Below are 18852 nucleotides of genomic sequence, written 5' to 3' on the forward strand. Positions count from 1 at the left end.
GGATGGTCAGGGAGGGCTTCCTGGAGTAGGAGGAAATAGCGGGGAGGAGCTGAGACAGCCTGATAGGGGAAGAATGTGAGCAGAGATGTGGAGCCAGGAGTGACTATGCCATGTGTGTGCTCCACAAAGTGAGGACATCAGGGTGAGGCTCATGTGACCACAAACAAGAAAGCTCCTTGTTCCCAGGGGCAGGGCAGTGGAGAGCTCAAGGGGTCTTGGGGCCGAGGCAGAAGAGATGTCCTCTCACTGTGGGATTGGGGGTCCCTTGGGTGGGCCTCCCCGCTATCCTCATCACTCTCCTTATGTGTTGCAGGAAGGTCTGACTGCCCTGCATGCGGCTGCTGAGGGAACCCACCTTGACTGTGTGCAGCTCCTTCTTAGGGCTGGGAGCAGCGTGAACGCGCTCACCCAGGTAGCCAGGCCCTCCTAAGACTGCCGTCTGCTTTTGGCTGCTGAGCCATAACTATGTCGGAAGTAACGGCCACAGTGATTCCTGAACGCTGACTGAATAGAGGCTTCTAGGCAGCAGACCAGGTTCTGATCTTGGCTTCTCCACTGCTGAGCCCTGGGACCCAGAGCAAGTTACTTAACCTCTCTGAGCCTTGTTTCCTAACTATAAAGTGGGATGACATTTACTTTTTTACATAGTTGTGAGAATTAAATACCTAACACAGTGCGCAGGACGTAATACAGCCCAACACCTCAACACCTGTTAGTGTCTGTTTTTTTTTTTTTTTTTTTAGATTGTTTTTCCCCAGTCCAGGGCTTTATTTAAAATGTGGTTACACTGATTCACTAGTCCCCCAGTAATCCTAAAAGTGATAGGAATAATAAGTTTTCACAAGTACTTTTTATGTGCCAGGCAATGTGCTTAATTCTCACAACTATCTTATATGGTAGATTTTTTTTTTTTTTTTTTTTTTTTTTTTGAGATGGGTCTCCCTCTGTCACCCAGGCTGGAGAGCAATGGCACCATCTTGGCTCACTGCAACCCCCGCCTCCCGAGTTCAAGCAGTTTTCCTGCCTCAGTCTCCTGAGTAGCTGGAACTACAGGTGTATGCCACCATACCCGGCTAATTTTTGTATTTTTTTGGTAGAGATGGAGTTTCACCATGTTGGCCAGGCTGGTCTTGAACTCCTGACCTCAAGTGATCTGCCCACCTCAGCCTCCCAAAGTGCTGGGATTATAGGCGGGAGCCATTGCACCCGGCCCTGTTACTGTCTTCTATTTGTTGAGCTCTTGATAGTTCACAAAGCCCCTTCATAACTGTTACCTCAGAAAAATTCCACCCATTTTGCAGATGAGAAAACTGGAGCTTAGAGGGCACTTTCTCAGGTTCACAAGCTAGTAAGAGGCAAAGCTGAGTTTTGAAGCCTGTTCTCCTGACTCCAGAGTGCCACCCACCGGTGAAGCTTTCCCCTGACAGAGCTGGGGCTTGTGTGACCCTGGAAGAACCTCTTCTCTCTCTCCCCACTGTACTCATCAATTCTGCCAGTAGAAATTCTTCTCTATGACCTGGAAAGCTGGGTTGTGGCCTTTCTTTAGGTAGTGAGTTGGTGTTTTTGCTTTGCTTTTTGTTTTTGAATCAGTGACAAATAACCTTTCTGGCTGGTTGAATGGCTTCAGGTTCTGTAATTCTTGCTTTGTTCTAAATGTCAATAGTATAGCAGAAATATTAATAATAAATAATATGACCAGGTACGGTGGTTCCTAGCACTTTGGGAGGCTGAGGTGGGTGGATCATGAGATCAGGAGATCGAGACCATCCTGGCTAACACGGTGAAACCCCATCTCTACTAAAAAAAGAAAAAAGAAAAAAGAAAAAAATTAGCTGGGCATGGTGGCAAGCGCCTGCAGTCCCAGCTACTCAGGAGGCTGAGGCAGGAGACTTGCTTGAACCCAGGAGGCAGAGGTTGTAGTGAGCCAATATTGCGCCACTGCACTCCAGCCTGGGAGACAAGACCCAGACTCCATCTCAAAAATTAAAACCAAAAAAACCAACAATATAAATAATAGCAAAAACAGTTCAAAAACAGAGAATTAACTGCTTAATTTGACTGGCTTTGTAAAAAAAAAAAAAAAAAAGTAGGCTGGGTAAGGTGACTCATGTCTGTAATCCCAGCACTTTGGGAGGCTGAAGCTGGAAGATTGCTTGAGCCAGGAGTTTGAGGCTGCAGTGAGCGATGATTGCACCACTGCACTCCAGCCTGGGTGACAGAGTGAGACCCTGTCTCAAGAAAAAAATAAAAGAGAGACTGGGGAGGTTGCACCCAGCTAGGTGGCCACTGGGTTGGGGCTGGAGCTGTTCATCACGCCAGGGCTTGTGCTCCAGCCTCCGCTTCCGGTTTCTGGCAGAGGCCACATTCCATTTCAACACTCCCACTCCTCTTAGAACGTCATGCTGCAGGGTCTGGGAGAAGGTGGCAAGCCCATGGTGACTGCATTTCCCATTGTGAGATGGGCTGAGAGTCCCACACACCCCAGGTGCTCACTCAGTCGGGACTTTAGCAGGACGGCTAGCTGGTCCTGGTTTGCCCCATACTGTCCTGATTTTAAAACGGAAAGTCCCACATTTCACAAACTCCTCAATCCTGGGCAAACTGAGACAGTGGATCACCTTAGTGGAACTTGCCTGGTGTGTACCTTGTGCAAGGTGATCATTGGGCCAGGTTGGGCTTTGACTGAAAGAGACTTTGAGGCCCACCGAGATCACGTGTCCATTCTGGCTCTGCCAGGATGCTGTTTGGATGCGCCAAGACCAGCTTGTGCTGAGCAGTGCATGCTGGGTGGTGTCTGCTCTGTACTGGCATATCTTACTTGTTTTCCTCTTTGAAAACCACCTCCACCCCCATGGCTCACACCTGTAATCACGGCACTTTGGGAGGCCGAGAGGGGTGGATCACAGGGTGAGGAGTTCAAGACCAGCCTGGTCGATATGGTGAAAACCTGTCTTTACTAAAAATACAAAAATTAGCTGGGTGTGGTGGTGGGTACCTGTAATTCTAGCTACCCAGGAGGCTGAGGCAGAAGAATTGCTTCAACCTGGGAGGTGGAGGTTGCAGTGAGCTGAGATCGTGCCACTGCACTCCAGTCTGGGTGGCAGAGCAAGACTCTGTCTCGTAAAGAAAAGAAAAAGAAACCAGTTCCTTAGAGTCGATCATCTGCATGTCTTTACCAGCCATGGAATTGGGCAGGCTTTAGTCTACATTCCTGCATTTGTAATAGGAGGTAAGGAAAAGACTGAGACCATAGTGAGTTTCTTTTACTGGTCACCAGGCCTGGGAAAGTAATTGATTTTCCAGCCTCATTTTAATGGGGATGATACTCCCAGAGGAGTTGTGACACTCAAATGGAAAAATGAATCTCAAAGAGCTTTGCAAACCTCAGCAGGAGGGGTCCTTGTGACATTGCACTGATGCCTGTTTCCTAGAAAAACCTGAGCTGCCTTCACTATGCAGCCCTCAGTGGCTCGGAGGACGTGTCTCGGGCCCTCATCCACGCAGGAGGCTGCACCAACGTAGCTGATCATGTAAGTGTGGCTACAAGGGTTGAAGGGGGTCTCCATTGCAAAGCCTTCCATGAGCACACTGATGAATCACAGGGGGAAACGGGCACATCAGACCCTTGGGGTTGGGATGCGGGCCAGGAGTAGGGGAGCTGGCAGCATTTAGGAAAGTCAAATACTGTTGTAGCTGGAATAGGATCAGAAACTAAGCTCGTAATTCCTCCAAAATGAATTATCAGCTCTTGTTTTCTGCTCATTTATGCATTGGGTTTTTTTGTTGTTGTTGTTTTTTGAGAGAGAGTCTTGCTCTGTTGCCTAGGCTGGAGTGCAGTGGTAAGATCTCGGCTCACTGCAACCTCCACCTCCCAGGTTCAAGTAATTCTCCTGCCTCAGCCTCCTGAGTAGCTGGGACTACAGGCACCTGCCACCATGCCTGGCTGATTTTTGTATTTTTAATAGGGACAGGGTTTCACCATGTTGGCCAGGCTGGTCTTGAACTCCTGACCTCAGGTGATACGCCTGCCTCGGCCTACCAAAGTGCTGGGATTACAGGCGTGAGCCACGGTGGCCGGCTGAGAATCTTAAGGTATTGTTGCTAGGAGGGACCGTGGCAAACGTCACTTGACAGATGAAGAGTAACAGAGAAGGGAAATGACTTGCCCAAGGTCACATAGTGAGTTCCTGACATAGCAAGGGTCTCACCCTTGTGTCTTCAGACCCTCACCCACCTAGGGGCTCAGTTTTGGGCTCCAGGAATTCAAGCTTTGTGACCATAATTGCCTAAGGCCACCCATGTCATCCAAGAAGCTGAAAGGGCCAAACCCAGAAGCACTATACCCTTCCCTCCTTCTGTCCCCAGCACCAGCCTGCAGCTGGGCAGTCCTGGGAGGGACTCATTGATTGATCTGTGTATCTCCTCCCACAGCAGGGCGCGTCTCCTATGCACCTCGCTGTCAGGCACAACTTCCCTGCCTTGGTCCGGCTCTTCATGAACTCTGACAGTGACTTGAATGCCATGGACAATGTAAGTGGCTACAGAGACCATCCGGGCCCAGGTTGCTCCTGAAAACCCTCCCAGGCTGGCAGGGCTTGGCTCTGGTCTCCTAGCATGGCCGAGAGTTGAGGAATTGCTTTTTTAGCTCTTAAAAGGTAATTTGAATAGTTGTTGAAGGAAGTATCATTTTGTTTATCATTCCCCTCTTTTGAACATTTTGGGTGTTCCCAAGTTTTGGCCATGATCTATAACATTGCAGTGAACATCTTTTTACATTCAACCTTTTCCTTTCATTGCTTTTTTTTCCTTAGGGAAAATTCCCAGGGCAGGGGTGACTGAGGCAGTCTTGTGTAACAAGAGGCCTCTGAGTCCTGAAGCTGTGATCAGTAAAGAGCCCTTTTAAATCCTGTCCCCACAATCTACCTACCAACCATATAATTCTCAATACCAGCAAGGGCATGGCACACAGAGCCACTGGGAGTCAAAAGCAATTTGGCAGAATATATCATATATCTTTAAATGATATGCATTAGCACTGCTGGGAACTGAGCCTTGAGAAACATATTAAAAGCTCATGCATAGAGATATTCACTGAAGTATTGTTTATCAGTCTTCAATTTGAAAATGGCCTAGCCGGGCATAGTGGCTCACGCCTGTAATCCCAGCACTTTGAGGTTGAGGCAGGTGGATCACAAGGTCAGGAGATCAAGACCATCCTGGCTAACACAGTGAAACCCTGTCTCTACTAAAAATACAAAATTAGCTGGGCGTGGTGGTGGGCGCCTGTAATCCTAGCTACTCAGGAGGCTGAAGCAGAGAATCGCTTGAACCTGGGAGGTGGAGGTTGTAGTGAGCCGAGATCGCACCACAGCACTCCAGCTCGGGCAACAAGAGCAAAACTCCGTCTCAAAAAAAAAAAAAAGAAAATGGCCTAAATATTTAATCATAGGGAAATAGGGAAGCAGTTAGGTAAATTATGGCATAAATAGACTATTATGGAGTTATCAAAATGGTGTTTATCAGAGTTTATAGTACCTAAAAAGTGTTATGTTGGGGTAAAAAAATAAGATGCAAAATGTACATACATATAGGATGATCTCATGTATGTAAAACCAACAAGCTAAAAACATTCTGCATTAAAGAAAAGACTAGAAGAAATATATACTAGGATCATTGTTGAGGTTGACTTAGGATGGCAGGCCACCCTTATGTGCTTTTCATTCACCTGTTCCCTTGGCTTCTCCCTTAGAGGCAGCAGACGCCCCTTCACCTGGCTGCAGAGCACGCGTGGCAGGACATAGCAGAGATGCTCCTCATTGCTGGGGTTGACTTAAACCTGAGAGATAAGGTACCTCTGCTTACAACCCACCTTGCTTCAGGCTTTCATGGCTCCCCCTTTGCCAGAGACCCTGCTACAAATGCCTCCTCCCTCCTCCCTCTCCAGGTGTTCAAGGACTGCCATGCTTTCTATACCAGCTCAAATGCAGCCTCCTCCTCTACCACCTTCCCCTCTCTCTACTGAGGTCCCCCTCCATCTCTGGTATAGGCCTGTGAAATGATGGCTTTCTTCTTTATGGCCCCCATCAGACTGCAAGCTCCTGAGTCACCTGGTGGGGTGGGGGAGTAGAAGAATACCACAGCACTGCCCAGCAACCCCCACATGTGGGACAGGGTTTGGAGAAGCTTCCCAGCTCATTGTACCTCTGGGACGGCTACTTCTGCAGGTGCTGGTGGTCTCAGAAGAGCCGAAGACTTGGTATGAGGCTGGGAGGTCACAGGAGTATGAGGGGAGGGGCACTTGCACATGTGACTCAGCGAGGCCAGCCTGCGATGGTGTGGGTAGAGCTGGGGGCCAGGATCAGACCCTGAAGCTGGACCTAGGAGGGGACTCCCCGCTTTGAGCTAGGCCCTGGGCAGCTGGCCAGATGTGAAGAGGAGCTTCCCATCTCACTGCAGGTCTGTGGAGGCCTGGAGAAAAGGAGGCCTGATTGGAGGTGGGCAAAGGTGACAGGATCAGCCCACGCCCCCATCTCTGGGCTCTGGTTTCTTTATCTGAAAAGTGGGTGGGAACCCCTATTTCACAGAGGATGTTGAAGAAGTAATGAGGGCTGAGTTTCATAAGCTCTAAAGCTTCTTAATTTCTAAAGAAACACAAGAGGTGGTCATTGGAATTATGTATTGCTATTGCTTTATTCTATTTGTAACTTTTCCATTTCCCCATCATGCCCAGAAAACCAGAAAACCTTTCTGCTGTCAGCGTAGACTGCTGGAAACTGCTTCCTGTGGGCAGGAGGGTTTGTCCTTGGTGTTAGGGGCCCTCGTGCACCCCCTCCTGTAGAAACTCTGGCTTCTCTTCTTGCCTCTTAATTGCAGCAGGGAAAAACTGCCCTAGCAGTGGCCGCCCGCAGCAACCATATCAGCCTGGTGGACATGATCATAAAAGCTGATCGTTTCTACAGATGGGAGAAGGTATGGAGGCCCCACGCTTTATCTTAAAGGGAGTGATTCTGGCTCCAGATGGAGCTGGCTTTGAACCCCAGCCCTGACCAATTCTGGGTCCCTCAGTCTCCAAGTGGGTGAAAATCATCACCTTGTATGCTATCACAGTTGTTTGTGAGGATCTGGTGATGGGCAAGCGTCCAAACACACTGAAACAAGGCAGACTGAGGTCCATGCCAGTGTGGAGATACTGCCAGACACTGCTGTAGCTTCTGGCTGATGAATGCATGCATGTGTGAATATATACAGACATGTGTGAAAAAGAGATGGCAGATTCCATCTCATGCCATCTCCAGGTGATTGGAACTGCTGCTTGGGATGTTATGCTTGGGCAACTTTCTGAGCCAGAAGTAAGTGTGCTGGGATTGATTAGCAATGTCTGCTGTGGACTTGGGACAGAAGATTGGCAGAATGTTTGCTAATCCAGTTAGCAAATGGGGGTAGGGAGTTTTTTTGGTGTCTTTGGGTTGTTTTTATATACAGAAAATAAATTTGCATTTACTTCACTTTTCAAAGTTAATACAGATGCTCCCCAATCACAGTGGTTTGGCTTATGTACTTTATGATGGCACAAAAGCGATACGCATTAAGTAGAAACCATACTTTAAGTACCCATGCAGCCATGCTGCTTTTCACTTCAGTACAGTATTCAATAAATTATATGAGATATTTAGCACATTATTATAAAATCAGCTTTGTGTTACATGATTTGCTCCAGTATGAGCTAATGTAAGTGTACCGAGCACATGTAGGTTAAGCTAAGCTATGATGGTCTGTTGGTTAGGGGGATTAAATGCATTTTAAACTTACGATTTTTTTTTTTTTTTGAGATGGAGTCTCTCTCTGTCACCCAGGCTGCAGTGCAGTGGCAAAATGTTGGCTCATTACAACCTCTGCTTCCCGGGTTCAAGCGATTCTCCTGCCTCAGCCTCCTGAGTAGCTGGGACTACAGGCGCCTGCCACCACGCCTGGCTAATTTTTTGTATTTTTAGTAGAGACAGGGTTTCACTGTGTTAGCCAGGATGGTCTCAATCTCCTGACCTCGTGATCCACCCACCTCAGCCTCCCAAAGAGCTGGAATTACAGGTATGAGCCACTGCACCCAGCCAACTTATGATATTTGTATTGAGACATAACCCCATCATAAGTAGAGGGGCATCTGTATTGAATGTGGTAAATTACAAATTTTAAAACCTAGTTTTTCTTAAACTTTAAAATCCATTTTATAAATCTTATTATTCTATTTATACAACTAGTAAATTTTTCCAGGCAGTTTCAAGGAAGTCTTTTGATTAATGTTGGGTCCCGTGTTTAAACTTAGTTAAACTACTTTACACATTTAAACTGAATGAATAAATTTAATATAATATATTTTCTTTTTAAGCACTTCAAATGCTTCTTAAATTCTTAAATTATTCTAATATGGCCATTAATTTAAATTTAAACTTATAAATAATCTCAAATATCTTTTTTTTTTTTTTTTTTGAGACGGAGTTTCGCTCTTGTTACCCAGGCTGGAGTGCAATGGCGTGATCTCGGCTCACTGCAACCTCCGCCTCCTGGGTTCAGGCAATTCTCCTGCCTCAGCCTCCTGAGTAGCTGGGATTACAGGCATGCGCCACCGTGCCCAGCTAATTTTTTGTATTTTTAGTAGAGACGGAGTTTCACCATGTTGACCAGGATGGTTTCGATCTCTTGACCTCGCGATCCACCCGCCTCGGCCTCCCAAAGTGCTGGGATTACAGGCGTGAGCCACTGCGCCCGGCCAATAATCTCAAATATCTTAAACATTTCAGTGTGGTTTACAAACTTAGTAAACTTCTTTTATCTCTTTTAAATAGAAATTACTGTTTCAAAATCAATTGGTAGATAAATTTCAGTAGGAATCCTAAGATGTTCTCTCACTGATATGCTAGATTCTCTTAAACATTACAACCCTTTTATATATAACAGATTATTCCTAAATAAAATCCCAAAATGTTAATACTGAGGGTTTTATTAACCGACTCATCTCTCTGCTGATTACTAAGCCACTTCAGGCTTTACAGGTCCTCACCACTAAGGCAGTGGCTGCATATCAGAATCACAAATCCCTCCTGGGCCCCCAGACCAATTCAGGTAGAATCTCTGAGGTGGGGGCCAGGCATCAGTGGTTCTTAAAGCTCCCAGATGATCTCAATGTGCGAACGGGGCTAAAAACACTGCCCCAGGGGACCAGTTTTTAATACCCCAGGTGAGAACCAAGCTTCACCTCACATTGATTGCCAGAGACTGTTGACCATTACGTAAACTTTGGAATTGGAGACACCAGGGTGATTTTCTTCACCCTGAATTTAACAACCAGAACTCTGCATCCATTCCCTTTAGATGGGCTTAGGCTTTTGTGGGCTTCATTTTTGCTATGATAAAATTCCTTCATAACCTCTAATTTCATTGCCTGCTTTGCTAGAAAGGATTTTGTAATCCCACCTTTTATTAAACATTGCGATTCAGCAAATCTGATTCTTGCCCTGCCTAGTTTGGCCAAAGCTTCGGAGTCCTTCTGCTAACGCCCATGCTATAAGAACACAGGAAAGAGGCCGGGCACAGTGGCTCATGCCTGTAATCCCAGCACTTAGGGAGGCCGAGGCGGGTGGATCACCTGGGGTCGAGAGTTCAAGAACAAGCCTGGCCAACATGGTGAAATCCCGTCTCTATTAAAAATGCAAAAAAAAGCCGGGCACGGTGGCTCAAGCCTGTAATCCCAGCACTTTGGGAAGCCAAGGTGGGCAGATCACGAGGTCAAGAGATCGAGACCATCTTGGCCAACATGGTGAAACCCTGTCTCTACTAAAAATACAAAAATTAGCTGGGCGTTATGGCGTGCGCCTGTAATCCCAGCTACTTGGGAGACTGAAGCAGGAGAATTGCTTGAACCTGGGAGGCGGAGGTTGCAGTAAGCCAAGATTGTGCCACTGCACTCCAGACTGGCACCTGGTGACAGAGTGAGACTCTGTCTCAAAAAAAAAAAAAAAATACAAAAAATAAAAAATGACCCAGTCATGGTGTCGGGTACCTGTAATCCCAGCTACTAGGGAGGCTGAGGCAGGAGAATCACTTGAACCCAGGAGGCAGAGGTTGCAGTAAGCAGAGATCAGACCACTGCACTCTAGCCCAGGCAACAAGAGCGAAACTCCATCTCAAAAAAACAAAAACAAAAACAAAAAAAAACACAAGAAAGAGAGGCACCTGACCGGAGGAATTTGGAAAGGCTCCCTGGCAGTGGCACGTGGGTGTCTTTTGACCATGACAATGAGGTTGAGAGTCAGGAAGGTGAGCAGAGGAATTCTGGGTGGAAGAACAGTGGCAGCAACTTGGGTTCCAGAGATCAAGGCAGAGCATGGAGTAAGAAATCAGAAGAGAGGACATTAAGCCTCCAGCCCTTGCTGACTCCAGCTGCTAGGCCAGCAGAGGTGGTAGGAGGGTCATAGGGCCTCGGCTCTGCATTGCCTCTGTCCAGGATCATGAGGGACAGCTTCTGCACTTTTGGGATCTGTCCTACAGGACCACCTTTCATGCAAGGACCCCAGCGACCCCTCTGGGAAGAGCTTGTCCTTTAAGCAGGACCATCGGCAGGAAACACAGCAGCTCCGCTCTGTGCTGTGGCAGCTGGCCTCTAGGTTTCTGCAGCCCCATGAGTGGAAGAAGCTGGCATATTCCTGGGAGTTCACGGAGGCGCATGTCTATGCCATCGAGCAACAGTGGACAGGTACCACCTTGCCTCTCCTCTCCCCAAGCAACCAGTGGGCAGAGGGGTGGGGGGCACCTGAAGTGTGTTCAGTTTTCTGTGCTTCTGGGGAAAGAGCCTGTGCAACCCACAGCCTGTTCTCACACCGTCCAATACGCCTGGTGCTTTGTCCCTCCTCCAGGCCTCTGCACAGGCTGCACGCTCTGCCTCTCCCTCCCCACTGATTGTGAATTTCACATTCTTCACCAATCAGCCCAAACCGATACCCACTGTTTACACCTAAACTAAAGTCATTCTCCGTAAAAAGAAGAGGGCCTGCTGTTGTCACTATTATTCAACATCTATGTGGAAATTTTGACCCTGGTACTAAGGTTTGAAAAAGAAACAGAAATAAGGAATGTTAATATTGGGAAGGAAGAGAGAGACTTATTAATTTCACATAGTATACTTATATACATAGGACGTCCAGAGGAATCAACTAAAAAAAAATCTAAGAGTCAAATAATTCAAGGAAATGGCTAAATATAGAAAATATACTAACACCACAGAACTTCTATATACCATTGCTAAATGGGCAAATATATAGATATAGAGTCTTTTAAAAGAGATTCCATTACAATGGTGTGTGTGTTTCATCTGGAAAACCTAAAAGTCAAATATAGATGACACATATGAATAAAACAATAATGGTTCAACGATAAAAGATGATTTGTATAAACGGAATGACATTCTGTATTTATGGCAAGAAAAATTATCATATAGATATCAGGTTTTTCCCCAATTAGATTAAAACTTTGATCCAGTTTTAGTCGAAATGGGAGGTTTTTGAAACTTGACTGAAGTATTCTATAATTTGTCTGAAACAATAAACAGGGATATATAAGTGAATATTCTGGGGGGAAAAAATAAAGTGGATCTAACCCAGGCAGACTCAGCCTTTTATAAAGCCCAAATAAAATTAACATAAAGAGATACCTGGGCCAGGAGCTGTGGCTCACACCTATAACCCCAGCACTTTGGGAGGCCGAGGTGGGCGGATCACCTGAGGTCAGGAGTTTGAGATCAGCCTGGCCAACATGGCGAAGCCCTGTCTCTACTGAAAATACCAAAAATTAGCTGGGCGTGGCAGCATACACCTGTAGTCCCAGCTACTCCGAAGGCTGAGGCATGAGAATGGCTTGAACCCGGGAGGCGGAGGTTGCAGTGAGCCGAGATCATGCCACTGCACTCCAGCCTGGGGGATAGAGTGAGCACTCTGTCTCCCAAAGAAAAAAGAAAAAGAGATATCTGACACAAAAATATGCAAATTGATCAGTAGAATAGAGCAGAGAGTCCAAAAGTAAACCCTGCTATGGATAAGAACTTTCATACATGATAAAGAAGCACTTGTACACAATGGTGGGGGCAGAGATATTCAATAAATGGTGTTGAGATGGCTGGGTTAAGCAGAAGTGCCACCACACCAGGGGCAGCACCGTGAGGACATGCCTGCCGAGGGCCCCAAGAGGGACACGGAAGGTCAGAGGGGCGAACAGAGTGATCTGGACCTGATGGGCGTGGTCCAGCATCTGTCTGTTCCCCCAACACAGGAGAGCCAGCTGAATCACAGGATTTAATAACACGTTAACCCCATGACAGCACTGAATAGTGTGGGCAGTTATTTTCTAAACATGGTTGTATGTTGGAACCACCTGGGAAGTTTTAAAACCGTTAAATGCCTAGGCTGCACCCAGACCCAGGTACATCAGAATCTCTGGGAATGATATGGGCCCTGGGTGTTTTCAAGGAGCAGCTGAGTCTGAGAACCACTGGTGCAGCCAGCTCTGTCTCTGACTAAGCTGTATTCTCATCTGTAAATCAGGCCACTAGCATGCAGGGCACAGATTATTTTGAGCAGCCAGAGAGGTGAAGTGTACAATTTGTGCTACCACAGCAATGAATGTCAGCTCTTTCTTCATTCAGAGTAACACCCACAGAGTGTATAGTGGGTGTTCAGGAGAAGGCCTGGGGCTGGGGAGGTTCTAGGGACCAAGACACAAACTCTTCCCACCCCATCTGAGAAGCTGCTCCTCCACTCCCCTTACCCATTTCCAGGCTGAGCTTGGCTGGAGCATGAAGGGCCTTGGAGGCTTTTGGCCTCTGTCCCACCTTGGCATGCTCAGGAGGTGGTACAGGGTGGCATAGACAGGCGCTCTGGTCAAGGGGCCCCATGGGCTCCTTCTCCCTCTCTCTCTCTCCTTCCTCATTGTCCTCAGGCACCAGGAGCTATCAGGAGCATGGCCACCGAATGCTGCTCATTTGGCTGCACGGCGTGGCCACGGCTGGTGAGAACCCCAGCAAAGCGCTGTTCGAGGGCCTTGTGGCCATTGGCAGGAGGAGCCTGGCTGGTAAGAGTGTACTCTGCTGGGCTTCTTCTCAGGAGCTGGCTGGCCCCCACTGGAATGCAGCAGGGCCCTCCAAGGGCTGCTCAGACAAGCATACTGTGATGCTGGCTCTGGGCCTTCCAGATTCCTCCCCCAAGCCCTGCCCTCTTTTCCCTTGGGCAAGTGACAGTGCCTCCTGGCTCTGGTTTCACCATTTGTGCAATGAGGGTGTTGGCCCAAACTGAACCCTATGACCGTCACAGCCCCTGAACCAGTGATGGCTATCCATAATCTCTTCCTTACTAGCCTTTTATACCTCGATATATTTTTTCCATTTTGGAATAAGCCTGGAACCATCTTCAGACTTCTTTTTCACAAACATGAAGACATAGGAGCCAAAACTGACTTAATATGAGTTGAACCAGTCAAATCTGGTCAAATAAACCTCCTGAGGTCATCACAACTTATTTGAGTATGCCAATCTGAAAAGCCTGATTTGGGATTCACAGTGTTCTGTGGAACCATCAGACAAGCAGGATAGACGGTTCTAGTACTAAGCCCTTGCTAAAAACAGAATCAGTTGATGATGAAAAAGCCTTAAACGCTGTGATATCCATTGACCTGGTACATAATGGGGCAACCACAGAAGGGCCACTAGGCAGTCACTGATAGTTGTGAAGGCTCCATTAGTTATGAGGCAACAAAGAAAACGATTTCTGACTTATTTCTAGCATATTACTGAGGGAAATATTTCTAGCATGTTATTGAGGGAAAAAAGGAACCACCCCCTCCCCGCCCGCCACCCCGTAACTGCTATAGGCAAGGTGGAAAAGCTAAGAGTCATTTCAGGGTAGAGGGATTAGGGACGCTACCTTTCTTTTCCCAAAATGTTCTTAAATATAGTTGTTGCATCTTCTTTTAACACAAACTCTAGCAGGCAATTAAAACATAAAACCAGCCCTGTGAGGCAGAGCTTAGGTGACAGAGGCAATAAGATTCTTGTTTTTAACAGAAAACATCAGGAAGAAAGTAAACGCGGCCCCGAGTGCCCCCAAGAGGTGCACAGCCATGTAACCAGAGGGGCTGGACCTTCAGGGATGTGGGACCTCAGAGTGTGGAGCCATGTGAACAGAAGATGACCACCATTTAAGAGCTTTAAAAAAAAATCGCTGTTAACAGACCTCCAACTGATTCTACTGAAATGCACGGTCACGCAGAGCCCAGCAGGCAAAGGTTTTGTATAGTAATATTTTTCATGAGGATGGGTCCAGGGGCTGTTTCAGGTTTTGTGGGTAATCCTGTCACACAGGTATGGTCCTTTGGAGCTCTTGGCTCACTTTTTTTTTTGAGAAGGAATCTCACTCTGTCGCCAGGCTGGAGTGCAGTGGTGTAATCTCGGCTCATTGCAACTTCTGCCTCCTGGGCTCAGGCGATCCTCCTGCCTCAGTCTCCCGAGTAGCTGGGATTAAAGGCATGCGCTACCATGCCTGGCTAATTTTGTATTTTCAGTAGAGAGAGGGTTTCACCATGTTGGCCAGGCTGGTCTGGAACTCCTGACCTCAGGTGATCCACCCACCTCAGCCTCCCAAAGTGCTGGGATTACAGGCGTGAGCCACTGCACTTGGCCATCTTTTGGATTCTTAAAACTTAAGAAAAATTCTAAAACATATTTGTGATCTATTACCTTATGAGACATGATAGGGGAAAAAAATAGACAACTTTATCTACCACTAATTTATATTTAATTAGCATCTTTTGCTTCCTAACATATATGCTGTGAGCAAAATATATGCTGTTACTCTAAATCTTTCTGAGCTACACTTTAAGGATGAAAATTGTTTTGTTTTGTTTTTCGAGACCAAGTCTTGCTGTCTCACACAGGCTGGAGTACAGTGGCGAGATCTTAGCTCACTTCAACCTCCGCCTCCCAGGTTCAAGTAATTCTTGTGCCTCAGCCTCCTGAGTAGCTGGGATTACAGGCGCACGCCATCACACCTGGCTAATTTTTGTATTTGTATTAGAGACAGGGTTTTGTCATGTTGGCCAGGCTGGAAAATTGAAACATAATTTCACAATTATTCCTCCTCCCACCTTAAGTAACAAGAGAATGATGTCTGTGTTTTTACCTTATACATATGAATAAATGCTATGGTTTATCACAGTTACAACGTGTTTTCTCAAAGTAAAGATTATTTTACTTTGAAATTACAAAAATTATTTTTAGTTTTCCAAAATTTTATCTTTAAACCTAAATAATTCAATGTTCACGGATGCACAAATGTTTACTGAGAGTCTCATATTCATACTTTTCTTCACAGCAGTATAAAATCTGACTTGGAAAATTTGGACAACCATTTGCCAGTGCAATTTTTATTCTTTTTTCTCCTGATTATCTGACAAAACTTGTATCCCACATTGTAGTTGTTCATGTGTCTGCTTCTACTGCGTATTGTAAAATTATTAACTATTTCCCCAAATAGTATTTCTCTCAGCAGATATTTCTTTGATACTACCATGTATTGTGTGACTTCTGGAAAAGTAAAGTGACCTCCCTGCTCTCAGTGAAGAATTTTATTAAAAGAATAATTACAATTAAAAAAAAAAAAAAGAAGATACAGAGGCTGGGCGTGGTGGCTCACACCTGTAATCCCAGCACTTTGGGAGGCTGAGGTGGGCAGATCACAAGGTCAGGAGATCGAGACCATCCTGGCTAACATGGTGAAACCCCTCTCTAATAAAGATACAAAAAATTGGCCAGGCATGGTGGCTCACGCCTGTAATCCCAGCATTTTGGAAGGCCAAAGTGGGTGGATCACCTGAGGTCGGGAGTTTGAGACTAGCCTGACCAACATGGAGAAACCCCATCTCTACTAAAAACACATTAGCCAGGCGAGGTGGCACATGCCTGTAATCCCAGCTACTTGGGAGGCTGAGCTAGGAGAATAGCTTGAACTTGGGAGGCGGAGGTTGCGGTGAGCTGAGATCATGCCATTGCACTCCAGCCTGGGCAACAAGAGCAAAACTCTGTCTTAAAAAAAAAATACAAAAAATTAGCTGGGCATGGTGGTGGGTGCCTGTAGTCCCAGCTACTTGGGAGACAGGCAGGAGAATTGCTCCAACCTGGGAGGCGGAGGTTGCAGTGAGCCGAGATGGCACCACTGCACTCCAGCTTGGGTGACAGAGTGAGACTCCATTTCAAAAAGAAAAAAAGATACAGATCAGTGCATATAGTATACTACTAATAATATTCTGTTAATTATGTAAGGAAATATGAAAATATATTTGCATAAATAAAACATAAATAAAAGCTAGACAAAGGCTAATACAAGTGGTTTTCCTGGGGTAGTAGGATAATGGGGAACAGGAGGAGTGGGACAGGGTGGGAAAGAGTTCTCAGTGGTACCTTTTCATACTGTTTTAACTTTTGAAATGTGTAAGAGTGTTACTTACTGAAAACTGGAAGGATGTGACATTCTGGAACAGGCAAAACTACAAAGACAGTGAAAAGATCAGTGATTGCCAGGTGCTGCAGGGACAGTGAGAGGGAGGGAGGGATGAGGAGGTGGAGTGCAGGAGATGTTAGGGCTGTGAAACTGTTCTGTGTGACACTGTAATGGTGGATACATGACACTGGTCAAAACCTACAGCATGTGGCTAGGTGCGGTGGCTCACGCCTGTAATCCCAGTTCTTTGGGAGGCTGAGGTGGGCGGATCACAAGGTCAGGAGTTCGAGACCAGCCTGGCCAATATGGTGAAACCCCATCTGTACTAAGATACAAAAAATTATCTGGGCATGGTGGTGCACATCTGTAGTCCTAGCTACTAGGGGAGGCTGAAGCAAGAGAATCGCTTGAAGCTAGGAGGCGGGGGGTGGCAGTGAGACGAGATTGCACCACTGCAATCCAGCACGGGCGACAGAGCAAGACTCTGTCTCGAAAAACAAAAAACAAACAACCCATAGCATGTACAGCACAAAGCATGAGCCCTAACATGAGCTACAGACTTCAGTTAATAGGAATGTGTCAATATTGGTTCATCAGTTGTATCAAATATACCACACTCACGCCAGATGTTAATAATTGGGAAACTGTGTGGTGAAGAGTACATGGGAGCTCTCTGTGCTATCTGCTGAATTTTTCTCTAAACCTAAAACTGTTCTAAAGTAGAAAGTCTGTTAAAAAGCTAAAAGTAAAGTTATAAAAATAAAAGAAAAAAGAGGCTTTTAAATAAACTCATCTATTCCATTTGGGAAAGGTATTTTATACCACACGGGACAGAAATCATTTCTCTGGATGAATTTTATAAAATGAATTTTGTAATTTTTTTTCTGAGACAAAGAAGTTCTTAAATACAATAAAATTGAAATGTTGAACTAGATCTCACAAATCCAGTACTCATTTCTTTTCTTTGGAAAATACAGGGTGAAATTCCAAGTCAGACAAGCTGCCATGGATTGGTGCTATGTAAGTAAAATGGCTCAACTCACTGGTGAATACTTCACCGGCGGTGATTTTGTGTCAGGTGGTCTGCCAGGAGTGGGTACAGAGATGAGAGTCCACGGTTCCCTCCTCTTCCCCAAGCTTAGGGTCTAGTAGGGGAGAGGGGCTTGCACACCAATAACTGTCATTTAGTGCAGTCCGTGTGGTAATGGATGCGTGCAAACAACTATGGGATTTCTTCTTCCTGGGGGAAGGAAGAAAGGATGGGGAGGAAGCTCACAGAGGAGACAGAAGTGGGGAAAGGGTGGTCCAAGCCAAGAGCGCAGCCTGAGCAATGGCCCGGGGGTGTGGAGAGGGACCCTCTTGGGGAGTGGCATGGCTGGAGCACAGGATGCGTGGAAGGAGGGGGAGCCTTGAGCTGAGGGGTGCAGATGCACTGGAAATTGTCCCCACCCCATCACCAAAAATTAGATGTCTCATAAAGTAGAAACTGAACAGAATAGACTCCCTCTTTGGAAAAACACATCTGCCTCTCCTTTCAGAGTCTACTTTACTTTGCTAATTGTGACTCTCCTTATTTTTAAAACGTATATTTAAATCATTTTTCCAATGTATATTAACTTACAGTTATTCCCTACTTTTTCATTCTCCTGCTTCAGCCTCCTGAGTAGCTGGGATCACAGGCATGTGCCACCATGCCTGGCTAATTTTTTTTGTATTTTTAGTACAGACCAGTTTTCTCCATGTTGGCCGGGCTGGTCTTGACCTCCCAATTTCAGGTGATCCACCCACCTTGGCGTCCCAAAGTGCTGGGATTACAGGTGTGAGCCACCACACCCGACCACAGATGTTGATCCTTAATAAACATCTTGCACCCAAAGTTTCATCTCCACATCCACTTCAGCCTGCGACATGGGGGTGGAGGAGTGAGTGGGAGTGGAGAGTCCAAGATGGCTGTGTTTCTAGCTGCCAAGAAACAGTGATCCTAGGACCTAAGACAATGGGGCTAGAAGAGGAAGGGCAGTTTGGGCAGTGGGACCATGGGCATGGCTTTTTCGTAGGCCTGAGTATGCATTAAAGGCCAGTACTCAAAATTGATCAGGGCTGGCAATGACAACTTGCAGTCATCAGGGTGCAGAGCTGGGGAGTAGTTAAAGCTGTTAGAGGGTGCAGAGCTGGAGAGTAAAGCTGTTAGAGGGTGTAGGCTCCTACAGGGAGAATTTGACAAGAAAGTGGAGGGCAGGCCCATAGTTCATTCCTGCACCAGGAGGCAGGGGCTGTGAAGATGCACAGCATCTTCCTGTTTGGTTGTGAAGTCAAGACA

The 18852-nt window shown here is 46.4% G+C and overlaps 1 protein-coding gene across 2 annotated transcripts in view; it reads left to right on the forward strand.

Moving 5' to 3' along the window:
* Window positions 1-18852, forward strand: part of ANKDD1A (ankyrin repeat and death domain containing 1A) — a 46701-nt gene that overhangs the window by 20945 nt on the left and 6904 nt on the right. The window contains exons 8-16 of one of the 2 annotated variants that reach the window (XM_064361420.1): window positions 314-412; window positions 3432-3530; window positions 4432-4530; window positions 5750-5848; window positions 6874-6969; window positions 10543-10747; window positions 12982-13113; window positions 14102-14322; window positions 17510-17552. In XM_064361420.1, the coding sequence (XP_064217490.1) occupies window positions 314-412; window positions 3432-3530; window positions 4432-4530; window positions 5750-5848; window positions 6874-6969; window positions 10543-10747; window positions 12982-13113; window positions 14102-14163 (891 nt within the window). In that variant the 3' untranslated portion in view covers window positions 14164-14322; window positions 17510-17552. Of the gene's footprint in view, window positions 1-313; window positions 413-3431; window positions 3531-4431; window positions 4531-5749; window positions 5849-6873; window positions 6970-10542; window positions 13114-14101; window positions 14323-17509; window positions 17553-18852 lie in introns of those variants that run through there. The other variant, XM_012443126.2, reaches the window with a different exon arrangement.

Source organism: Aotus nancymaae, unplaced genomic scaffold, assembly GCF_030222135.1.
Source record: "Aotus nancymaae isolate 86718 unplaced genomic scaffold, 86718_ANA_hifiasm-v0.15.2.pri h1tg000041l, whole genome shotgun sequence".
NCBI lineage: Eukaryota > Metazoa > Chordata > Mammalia > Primates > Aotidae > Aotus > Aotus nancymaae.